Source organism: Gossypium hirsutum, chromosome A06 (assembly GCF_007990345.1).
Source record: "Gossypium hirsutum isolate 1008001.06 chromosome A06, Gossypium_hirsutum_v2.1, whole genome shotgun sequence".
NCBI lineage: Eukaryota > Viridiplantae > Streptophyta > Magnoliopsida > Malvales > Malvaceae > Gossypium > Gossypium hirsutum.
This window is the reverse complement of record NC_053429.1, coordinates 39,906,214-39,918,779: the sequence shown is the minus strand read 5'-3', so window position 1 is coordinate 39,918,779 and position 12,566 is coordinate 39,906,214. Positions and strand designations below refer to the sequence as shown.

General features: G+C 28.4%; 1 protein-coding gene and 1 long non-coding RNA gene across 2 annotated transcripts; one reads left to right on the top strand and one right to left on the bottom strand.

The window, feature by feature from the left end:
* Positions 1 to 5,174: 5,174 nt before the first annotated feature.
* LOC107962927 (deSI-like protein At4g17486) lies at positions 5,175 to 7,574 on the top strand. The gene is made up of 3 exons (XM_016899495.2): positions 5,175 to 5,657; positions 5,991 to 6,278; positions 7,100 to 7,574. The coding sequence occupies exons 1-3, from the start codon at positions 5,519 to 5,521 to the stop codon at positions 7,354 to 7,356; spliced, it is 684 nt and encodes a 227-aa protein (XP_016754984.1). The 5' UTR covers positions 5,175 to 5,518; the 3' UTR covers positions 7,357 to 7,574.
* Positions 7,575 to 9,609: 2,035 nt separating this feature from the next.
* On the bottom strand, positions 9,610 to 10,671 carry LOC107963589 (uncharacterized). The gene is made up of 2 exons (XR_001701985.2): positions 10,185 to 10,671; positions 9,610 to 9,928 (listed from the first exon to the last, which is right to left on the bottom strand). It is a non-coding gene; the product is annotated as an uncharacterized lncRNA (long non-coding RNA).
* Positions 10,672 to 12,566: the final 1,895 nt, after the last annotated feature.

Sequence of the window (12,566 nt, the reverse complement as noted above, 5' to 3'; positions counted from 1 at the left end):
TGAATCACCAAACCCCTCATTAGGTGTATCATTTCCCATAGGAACCCCGCTTGGAAGAACACTAGACGAAGGTGCCCATGCATTATCTCCAGTGGCTACAATGCCACCAAACATTTGCCACATTAACTTATCCAATCATGGTTCAACTCATTTATTCTTAAATCCTTTAAAATCAGGATTTTCCTACATAACATGTTAAATGTTAGATGCTATACTAAGATTTTTATATTTTTAAATTATTAATTTCAATAAACTTTATGCATTAAAATAATGATAAATTTGACACTAACCTGTATTTTTTCAGCCCACCATTCTTCAGTAGCATCGACAGTCTTTTTTAATGGACACCATCTTATACCTATAGATTCCTTAAGCAACTCCCTCCATAACCTCCATTCCTTTTTTAATGTATCACACTTATTTTTCAATTGAGGTTTTCCATTTTTTTTGTGCTTTTGCTTGAAAAAGAGCAATAACATTTTCCCATATTTTGAGTTTAGATGAGTTGTCGATCTATTACCAGTATTGACTTCATTCACGCAAGGTTCACAAAATATCAATGTTAGCTCATCATCCCAAACAGCTTTTGTTGCTAAGGTATTATCTCCCTCCACAAAATTTTGTGTCTTTACCATCTATTATTATTTTGATTTTAAATGTCAACCGACATAAAGCCATAAATATATATCATAATAAGAATCATTTAAAGGTCACCATTATAACAAATACAAGCAAACATTATATCTTAAGATATCATGGTATATATACATCCATGCATTTGAAAGCACCTTCAATATTTCTCAAAAAAACTATTTAACAAGTTGATGTATTGGACTAAACAAAATAATATAATATAAGTATTTAATTTTCACTCATATGGGACACGCATACATTTATATCATGTCTCCACACCGATTTCCATATATGAATTAAAAAACTAAGGGTGTCCAATATGAATACTTAAAAGAAAAATAAAAAGTCAATGTGACATAGTCTAGCATTAGCGCCAAATCATACAACATTTCATTACTTCTTGGATAATTGTATAACCATGTTAGATAGATTTTTCACACTACCTAAGTTTCATATATCTAGATTTTCTAAAGATGTATAACAATTCGGCCTCTCAAACACAAAGATCTGTAGGGGATTGAGAAGGCTAAGTTTCTTTCAAAAAGGGAATCTTTCAAAGTTGTGTTTCTCAAGATTCGTTGTCTCAAAAGCTTACATCATTTGAAAGGAAAATTGAAGAAGTATAAGAATGTATATACCTATATGGAAGGACTACATCTCTAATATCATTAGAGCAAAACTCAATTGCCTATTTAAATGCAATAAATTAGTTTTTAAATAGACCATTTGTTCTTAGCCTACTAATTTTTTGTTCTTCAAGAATTTTCCCTGATTTTATCGTTTGTTTCATCATTTCAGTCTTGTATTAAGAAGAAAAACTATAACTGAGCACTACACTACACTAAAAAATTCTTAAAAAGTTCCAACTACAAGCTAAAATTTTGCATTCATTGTAGAAGTAAAAACTACAGCTCATATTTGCAGATACCCCCAACTGATCAATAATCTGATCTAAACCCCGAAAAATTTAGAAACGAGACAAAAACATAACACAAACATGATACCATACTCAACACAAATATATAAAAACTAGCCTTTAGGCAAAGAAAAAAGTAGTAGCCACAACCAAGAACAAAACAAAAAAGTAGGGAGAAACCAGAAATAATCACTATTTTAGTTCCCAAATCTGAAAAACAAGTGACTGTTTTGTTCCCAAATCTGAAAACAAATAAGGTTGAGAAAAAAATTAGTTTAACTTTCAAAGATAAAAAAGTAAAATAATAAATAAAAGTATAGGTACTTTTGTCTGTTAAAAATACCTACTGCTTTATTGAGTTGAATTGGTGCTAAAACCTCCGGTCAATTTTAAGGTTATCAGTGTGATTGAAATAAATTTGAATTTACTGTTGATGTTGATCCAAACAGGCTATCAGTGAGGTTGATAGTAGTTATCTACCCTAACTGCACCACACTGACATTAAATGTAAAACCAAAGGAAGCCTAAAACAACAACTATGGGACCCTCTCCTTTTTAATGACATTTTTTAATTTTTTATCTCTAATTTTTTAAGTGCAATACAATAGTTTGAACCTTAACGTTTTCAAAATTGTTTTCTAAGTATTGTATGCTATAAAAGTATTTTTGATACGATTATATACTATATAACCAAAATTTCAGTATCCAACGATCGCAAATATTAGCATATATCAGCATAAAATATTCTAACAATTATTCTCATTATCCAATTGTTAGTCTGATACCACGTGTTCATTTTGATTTTAGGGGTTCCATTTTCAAAATGATGAACCAATAAATGAATTTTTTATAATTTTTGTAATTATTTATTTTTAATTTATTATTTTTTATAAGTGTTTATATTTTTATGATTTTTTATATTTTTATAAGTTTATACTATCTCTAATATTTTTTATTTTCTAGGATTTTATATCTTTTTATATGTTTATTTAATTTTTAAATATTTTATAAAAGTTTACATAAATTTTAATGATCTTTTATGAGAATAAAAAAAAATTAAATTAAGTGTTACAGCATGTCTTCATCCGATTGATTCCTCAGTTAATTTTAACGTCAACATTATGAACAACAAAAATTAAATAGACTTAATTAAAATTTTTTATTAAGAGCATAAGTTGAATTAAGTGCAAATTAAAGCATACTTTGGATGTTCAGTTAATTACATTTTAATGTGTTTCAACTACTTCTTGAGTTGAATCTTAGTGGTACCAGTTGACTGTTGCTAACTGTGCTGCACCGCACTGGGCAAAATTTTATTTCTCAACATAGCTTTCTTTCTCAATTTTACCCATGTCCTTTTTAACGTTTTTTCAGCCTTTTATTGTCTGAAGTTGAAAAGCTTTTATCTCTTGGTGGGGTAAATATATTTATTTCATATAATAAATTAATAAATATTATAAATCACCATTGAGAAAAAATATAAGGTTTTTTTTTAATATTATAGCCATCATTCAAATATATACAAATATCTTATTCATTTTTAAAAATTTAAATTATTTGCTGCTAGTTTATTAAATATAAATTTAAGATAAATATAATTCTAATACATTATATTAATATAAAATTTTTATTATTTCATATTGGGAAGTCTAATTATAATTTATTAAATAAAAATGATCTTCATTAAAATATTATTTTAATATAATATTTAAATCTCACATAGAAAGTCTATTGATTATATTTTAGTAAATGAAAATAATCTTCTATGAGTAGGGTTAACGATGTCAAGTTCCCTGTCATGAATTTGGAACATCATAAATTTATAATTTGATTACTTTAATTTAAGAGCTCATGGTAAATTATTTAGTTCAATGTGATAACTCACATTGATTATTTAACCTTGTTAGATTTATGAACTTCATAATTAATCATGTGGAAAAATGTAAAATAAAATATGCATAAAAACGAAAATACATGCACTTGTTATACGCCTTTTAATTTTGTTGATTTGATTTCCACTTTTTTTTAAACATAATTCTTACTTTTGTTTTATAGAAATTCGTAATATGAATTCTATTATATGCTTATCTCCCATCTAGAGGCAATACTCGTTTATCTAGTATTAGATCGGCTATAGTAGTCATATCAATTTTACTAAATTTTTTCAGTAATTCCTTTTAGCTATCGTCTTATTTTAGCTAATCTCAACAACAATATTTTTTTATGGATTGCCATTTCAAGTATTGCTCTCATTGGAACAATTAGATCTCCATAACATGTTATTATAGGTGTATAACAGGCAAAATCTTGATAGACAAATGTGGTTGTTATAAAGATAATTGGCTTATATATATTAAATTTCTAATTGAGTTAATGTTGCGAATCAAACCGATACTAATTCAATTAAGTAATTGCCAAAATAACATTACTTTATAAAGTAAAAAATATATTTTTGAGGGTATTTTTATTTTTTATTAAAAAATAGAAAAATAAATATATTTCTAGTTTACTATTTCAATTAAACCCTCATTTATTTTTTATATGAACTTTTACAAATATATTTACTATATAACTCTGTTATTCAAGCTCTATAATCTAATATTTACTTAAATCAGATGAAAATTTAAACTTCAACTTAATTCAGTTTAATTTAATTATTAAAAATTAAAAGCTGAAAGTCGAAAATAATAATCCAGAATAATTATAACTCTTGGCAAAAAAATCAAAATTTTAAATCATTCAATTATAAAAAAAAAAACCCTTGAATTAATCATATTCAGATTTTTAAATCAAAGAGTCCAATTCACAACTCTACCCTAAGTTTGTCAAAAGTAGAACTCCAACCGTAAACGCATACATACACGCCACGGGATTTCAATATAAAGAAGAAAAAAAGCACAATGGTAGTTGGGAGTAATTTTCCCAAAACTCTGGGGGTTTCCTTCAATTTTAAACAACTATATTTATACTATTATTATTTAAAAAGCCGTTTGAGTCAAATCTCATCCATCAACTGAGTTTTAATTTTTTTTTTTAAAAAAAGGGGATGTTTATAAACTAAAGATTTAAAGTGTAAAAAAAATTAAGTATGATAAAATTTTAAGAGTTGAATTTATATTAGAAAACAGTTTGTTAAATTAATAACATAAGTACTGTTTGATAAAAGTAAATATTAATTTTTAAAATATTATTTATTTTTAATTTTAATTTTATTATTATAATATTTTATATTATTTTAATTAGTTTTGGATGAAAGATGAATATGGTAATTTTGAATATTTCATTTTTTAAGTATAATTAAATTAAAATTAAAATTTTCTAAGTCATAAATAGTTATCTACCTGTTGAAGATTTTGTTGTTGAAAATTTTATATTGAGTAAAATTTTAAAATAATTATCAAATATATTTAAAATATTAAATATTAAATTTCTTTTATTTTATTGAAAATAATTTTTTTAATAGTTTATCAAAGTCTTTATAATAAAAATTATCCAAACATTATATTAAAATTTTTAATAAGCATGTATGTGAGTATTTTGATTCTTTAATATTTTAGAAAATAACATATAATTAAATTTGAACTTCGAATATTATTATTACATAAAAAAAGTAATATTTTTATATGTAATATTAATTAAATATAATAAAAAGAGAAAGCAAGCATCAACCACGAGGACGACGAGGATCCTTGAAAGCAAAAGGTGATGCTATTTTGCTTTGCTTTCGGCTCTCTCGTTCGGTACATCCCAAGTTTCAGATTTCTTCATTTTTCATTATTTTATTAATTTATTTTCAATCGAAACAAGGAAACTAATATCGAATTTCCGCGCTTACCCATACCAGTTTCTCTTTAGTTATTTTTTCTACAATACCCCATCCCCATAGAAACCTCAATTATCTCTCTCCTTGTAAAAAATTCTGCCTTCTTTTTATTTATTTATTTATATATTAAAGTTAGCCTAAAAAAAATGCTGTGCACAATGGTGTTGATGCCCCGGAAGAAGAAAGTTGGATCGGTTCCGGTTTATTTGAATGTATATGACTTGACTCCGATTAATGGTTATGCTTATTGGTTTGGCCTTGGGATCTATCATTCTGGGGTTCAAGGTTTGTTTTTTCTTTTCCTTTGAATTTAGTCTAGTTTTTGTTTTCTTTTTAGGGGTGTTGCTGGAAAAGTAATGGACTTTTTTTTTTAGTAATCAACAAGACTGGAAATTGAAGGGAAATTTTTGAAAATTTTTATATGAAACTTAAGCTTGTTTTTGAATGTTTTTACGGTTTAATAACACTAGTCAAGTTAATTACCTTGAAAGATTGATTTTTTATGTATACAAGAAGTAAGAATATACATCCATGGTTTTAGTGTGTATGTATATAAATGTATATATGTATATTATTGTACAAGTTGATTTTGAGTATGCTGATTCTTGCTGTATGCAGTTCATGGAGTTGAATATGGTTTTGGAGCGCATGAGCATTCGGCGACTGGAATTTTCGAAGTAGAGCCGACGCAGTGTCCTGGTTTCACGTTTAGGAAATCTATCTTAATTGGCAGGACCGATTTAGGTCCGAAAGACGTCCGTTCGTTCATGGAGAAACTCGCTACAGATTACTCTGGGAACACTTACCATCTCATCACAAAGAACTGCAATCATTTCTGCAATGATGTGTGTATCCAATTGGCAGGGAAACCAATTCCTAGCTGGGTTAATCGACTTGCTAGACTTGGTAAGAAATCCACTTCTATCCTTTTAAACTTAAAACTTTACTTCATGATCTCATTGTTTCTTCAGAAGATCGGTATGTGAAAATATATTTAAAGGAAAGTTTTGCGGCATTTTTGTAGTTCCTCTGTTTCGCTTATTATCTGATTTTAAAGTAAAGTAGCACATCGAAAAGAAAATTAATAGTAACAATAAACCGAAGATAAATGATGTTTTGCTTTAAACAACTTTTCAAAGATAAGGAAGAAGTGGCATCAGGCATCAGCTTCCACCCCCCATTCCCACTGAGGCATTTGACCAACCTGTTACAGTGCAAGCTTTGTCGAATGCCATGGTGGGTCTACCAAATTTGAAAGGACAGCCATGTAAATCATCTTCACTGCCTGTCGGAACCAATAATTCTCTTGCATATTCATACCAAGACTGCCATGGTCGCCATAGTTTCTTTCGTTTTTACAGCCTGAACGATGTTTGTTCTGTTTGGTCGTACTAATAACACTTGCTAGTTTCAACGTCTTCACGTTGAAATGTTTTGTCAAGTATGAAACGATAACCCTGAAATGTACCGTACTTGATCTTGTCTTTGCTCAGAGAGCTGGAACTTGTTGGGAATTTTATGTTGGTTAAAATTCACTGTGATAACTTGAATGCATTAGGTTCATCCAACATCTCTATTTCAGTGATGAGGACATGGTTCTTTCAAATATGGACTATACTAGCATCCTGTTTGAATTTTATCTGTTCTCCTATTACCATCTTGTAGGATTTTATAGGTTCTTTCTCTGTAGACTATTGATGATGATGGTACTTGTGATGAATGTATAGGTTTCCTTTGCAACTGTGTTCTCCCAGCAGAGTTGAACGAGACGAAAGTTCGCCAAGTTAGATCAGAAGGTAAGCTTCAACCGGTAGAGAAGAAGTTAAGAAGCCAATCAAGTAAGTTCGTACCTTCTTCTAAACCTCTACCTCCATTGAAATCTTGCCCTCCAGGCCCTGCCATGAGTAGTAGACAAAGGCGATGTATTCCATCATCGTCTTTGATTCATAGTTCTTCGACCTCGAGTTTGAGTTTGAAGCTTTAGTTAAAACTTTCAAGTATGGTACAGTTTTAAGGTTTTAAATTTTGGGAAGTCCAACATTAGTAGATGAAATTAACAAATGCAAATCTTTTTATATCCCACTTCTGTTTGTACTCGGTTCATGCATAGAAACAGGTGCTTGGAAAATTTGCAGCATTTCAATTTCTCTGTAATATGCTGTTTGATGTCGAATTGAATGGAAAAGATCCTTGTAGTTTGCACACCCTTGCACTCCGTCTTGCCATTTCATTTACTCTTATCGAACTTGGTATCTCAAAGCTTGTAGGACCTCAACCTTGCCATTGAGTTTGTGATTCTAAAAGCGTACGTCAAAATCATGTTCCGTTAGAGCCGTTAGATGTTTGGAAACGGAACTCAACTATTAGTGTAAAGAGTAGGGACCCATGAAACAGTAGTCTTTGGCTAATGTTGAATGTGAATGATGAAGGCCCCTGCCATTGGACCAGTTAGTGAGGATGGGAACATTGGTCCCTTTTATTATCATGAATTTGAGGATGGTCCCTTACTCCATGGAAACAAGTTTTCTTGTCGGCTATGGTTGAAGGAGGATCCCAGGAAAGTGACCCCCTGCCCTCGGGGGTGAATTTTCTTTTGGTCAGAATTTCTTTTACTAAATTTAACCCGATTATTGATAACGTCAAAATTTGCTTGCTATGATTTGTTTATGAATTCGAATAATAACCCAATCTAATTAACTAAAATTTATAAATTTTTAACTGTTAATTGAATTGATTTTTTTTTTAAATTTATTAAGCGACAGTTAACTTACTTAACCAAAATTTATAAATATATATATTTTCAAACAATTTAAAACATAAAAGTATCTATGACAATTTTTTCTTTCTTTTTAATTCAAAAAAGTTTAACTGAAATTTAAAAACAACAAATAACGCGATAATAACACTAAATTAAAACATAATAACAAACCTTACATTAAAAACATCAATTTTAAAAAAAAAATTATTCTGTGTTATTTTGTTTAATTTTAGTTTCTTTTTCAAATATTTTTAGTTTTTATAATGTTTTTCTAAGCTCATTATAGAAATATTTATAAATCCATTAATTTTATATATTGGGCTTATGTAATGTATTAGACTTATCTCTAATATATTGGATCTATCTATAATATATTAGGCTTATATATTATTAATAATTTTAGTTAAATGTTGTTTCGAACCAAATTAATTGATAATTAAAAATTTTAAAACTCTTTAATTGATTTCGATCAAATTAGATTCGGTGATCGACCAATTAAATTAACTAATTCGGTTTGATTAGTTAATTCGGATAAAATTAAAAAAAAAAAAGCACACCCCTAATTGGTATGATTGCATCAATCAGGCTAGGAACTTATTAACAACAAAGGCTAACTTGTTTAAAATATCGTGGATAATATTTGAATTTGAATATTTTAATTACTATTGTGTCATATTCAGATCGGATATTATATTAATTCTCCAATATTCGTTATTCAAATTTGTTTACATCTTGCGGATAAAGATTCCAGATAATGAATTCAAATTCACTTTTGAAAATAATGAGTTTGGATATTCGAATCTATTATCAATTTTATTTTATAATTTTCTTTTGGACATACTAAAATTCGATATTTAGTGAATTTGGATATTTTATTTTAATTCAATTAATTTGCATTTTTATTTGAACAATTATATTTAAATTTTATACTAATAATAAATATATTTGAATTTTAAGGTAAATTTATAAATTTGAGTTTAGATTTTATGAAAAAATTTCAAATATTATTTGAATTGTTGAAATCTTTGTTATAGATAAAAGGTTAAAAAAAATTTCACTCAATTGATCCCTTGAACTTTAAAATTTTAATTAATTAAGCTCTTTGACCATTAAAATTAAAGGTCAACCGTTACAAAGTAACAATAATTGTTTTCTTCTGGACGTTTTTGCCACGTGGCAAAAATTATTATTTTATATTTAAAATCATAAAAAAATATATGAAAATTATACAAAAATTTGAAGTGAAAGAAAAATAAAAATATAAAAATTATTATAAATGACAAAAAAATTATATAAATGATAAAAATTTAGTAAAAATTGCAAAATTTATTAAAAATGATTTTATATAAATTATAAAAATATAAATTACCAGAAAAATATAAAAAATTATAAAAAATATGATTTAAAAAAATTTATTAAAATTATTTAAAAATTTAAAATATATTATAACATATTGTAAGAAACATAAAAATTATATAATAAATTAAAATTATAAATATATATATAAATAGGTGTATAAGGCCCATTTCGCCCAGGCCTGTACTAGAACCAAACCAGAAATAAAAAAAATATTAAAATGTTCATTTTACAACCAGTTCAAGCCCAAAACCAACCCAAATCCTAAGACCCAAACTACAAGGTCCAAATGGCCCAAACTCAAATAGGTTTCAACAAAAACCCTAGGAACCGCCGTTAGAGCTCACGCCACGGCCCATGCCTCCCTCGGGGGCCAAATGCCACCACCTCGCAACGTGCGCCGCTCCACCACGACACGTTAGTGGCGTGCTCGCCCACGCACCTGCAAACATGTAGAAAATCGGTTGTAAAAGGGTTATAAAAGCCTTTGAAAATCAATTGTAAAAGGAAGTTTTTTTTTTACGAATGCAATAAGAAAAAAAATACATACACAGGTTAAAAAATAGCAGGCAGTCCAAAATCAGTTCCTAAAAGGTGATTTGAATTTTTTTTCAGGTTTTCAATTTGTTTTTTTTTTCCTTTCTTTGTTCCTGCACATAGATCTTTCACATAAATGTGTAAAAAGGGGAGGGACTTACCTTGATAAGAGCCTTCAAATCCTTGTTTGCTTCATGGAAATCGAAGTTTGGGTTGGGATTAGGAGGATACGACTCCAAATAGAGTCGGATTTGACGTTCACTGCTGCTTATGGCGATGAAACAATAGAAAGGGGGCAAGGGTTTTACTTAAGAAAAATGGCAGAAAGTCATTTAATGATTTTTGGGTTTGTTTTTTAAATGGCAAACAAAATGGTGCCGGAATTTGCGCTTTTGCTCTCAAAGTGGGTAATTTGTGCGTTTGGTCCTTCCCATTCGCACCGCCTTTAAATTTGGCCCTATTTGAATTTTATTTGTTTTTAAAAAATTACCCTTGGATTTTACGCGAAAACTCAATGTGGTCCTCACTTGGATGCTGCGTTTTGGATCTTGGGATAATTTCGTTTTTAATCCCCATGGATTCGGGCGCATTGTATTTTAGTCCTAAATTAGGTTCTAACGATTCATTTATTTATGAATTATCTTTTTTATTCTGTTTTTATTTCAATTGAGTCCGTTTCTTTTTAATTCCAGTTTTTTAAAATTGTTTTTATTATTTATTTTAAATTATTATCTACTTTTTATTCAGTACTTTAAATTATTTTATATTACTCATATTCTTTTTATTTTCTTTCGTATATATTTGAAATATTATGTCAATATAACTTACTTATTTTAAAATTCCCTTTTATGTACATTCTTTATTTAAAGCTTTATATCATGGCTATTTTAAACATTTTTATACATTGTTATATATGTATATATAATTTATGTTTAGTTGTTTTTATCTTACGTATGTTATTTTTGGTATGTTGATGTATATATTGTTTTTGCATATTACTACTTTAAATTTCTTCTTACATAATACTTATCTTAAAATTCACTTATATAGTATTATTTTACATATTATTTATTCTTTTTATTTATGATTCATTTCAAACTTGTATGTCTACTTATTTCAATTTCTTTTTTACATACATATAATTTATTATTTTTGTACATTGTTGATTTCAGATTTCCCTTTTTAGTTTTTTTTTCATATTATTTATTTTATATTTATTTACCATTATTTAAAAACTTGTTACATTTTATTTATGTTAATTTGTTTCATATTTCTTCTAAAATGATTTTTCATTAGTCTTTGAATATTAATTTTAGTATTTGCATAAGACAACATGTTACGTGGTTATTACTATTAGGTGTCTTGTAATTCTTCTTTGTATTTATTTATTATTTGTGATTCGTTATTATAACATTTTGTTTATAAATTCTTATTTAGTGTTCTACATTATTATTCCATCGCATTTTACTTTCTTAGAAGGTCGTGTTTTAATATCGTTTAAGATTTAAAATCATTTTATTCCAAAATTTTCAAAATAAGGCAATACTCGGTATTTGGCATCTTCGAGAAGATTAAGCCCTAACTTATTGGGTTTCAATTTTCCTCGTCGAATCTAAGTAATCGAGTACCCTTTCTTGGGTTTCAAATAAAAGCTTATTCTCGGGAATTCGAGATGTTGTATCCTAACTTACTGGCTGTGACATTTTATTTCTTCGAGATAAGAGGGTCTTAGCATTCCATTTAATTTATTCAAGTGTTCTTTTTAAAATAAAAAATAAAAGGATCGTATTCTAAAATCTTTTCAAACATTCGACGTTAGGATATTAATTAATCAATTCGGTACCAATTTTGGTCGTTACAAGGGTGCTAACTCTTCCTCGTGCGTAACCGACTCCCGAACCTTTATTCTCAAATTTAGTAGATTAAAATCATCGTTTTAGTAAATCAAAATATTTTATTAAAATGATCAAACTCAAGGTGATCCGATCACACCTCAGAAAAGATCGGTGGCGACTCCATTTTTTGTTTTTAAGTTGACTCCCTTTTTTCAAATTTAAAATGGTTTTGACAGCTTGGCGATTCCACTGGGGACCTTAAGAGAGTCAAGCAGTAAAATTAATTATTTTTTGTCCTATTGTCGAAAATTGAAAATCCCGATTTGAAAATTATGCTCCTTTTATTGCATTTGTTTGTGTTATATGTTTGTTATGATTTGAGTCTCGTAAAATTTTTCTGCATCATGTTGCATGACCGTTGTGGTCACACCTTTTAAGTGGGAGTGAGAAACTATTTCCTTCGTGAGGTTTTCACCTCCGTACAGGATAGTAGATCGCTTCCGGGATACATCCGTACCTATTTCTTCGTGAGGTTTTCACCTCCGTGCAGCCATGGGGAAATGTATTCCCCTGAACTAAACTCGATCCATATGAGCCTATAATGGGTGAGGATTGAGGAATTTGCCGGTTCAAGTACCCTGTTCTTTAGAACCGCCACATATAGAGTGACATAGGAGCTTACCCTAGATAGAACTATGCCAAACCCTA

Bases quoted from the DNA above. Each gene is read 5' to 3' on its own strand.
- LOC107962927 (XM_016899495.2), top strand. From the start codon at position 5,519: ATGCTGTGCACAATGGTGTTGATGCCCCGGAAGAAGAAAGTTGGATCG. The intron at 5,658-5,990 runs GTTTGTTTTTTC...TGCTGTATGCAG, and splicing joins CTATCATTCTGGGGTTCAAG to TTCATGGAGTTGAATATGGT. The intron at 6,279-7,099 runs GTAAGAAATCCA...ATGAATGTATAG, and splicing joins TAATCGACTTGCTAGACTTG to GTTTCCTTTGCAACTGTGTT.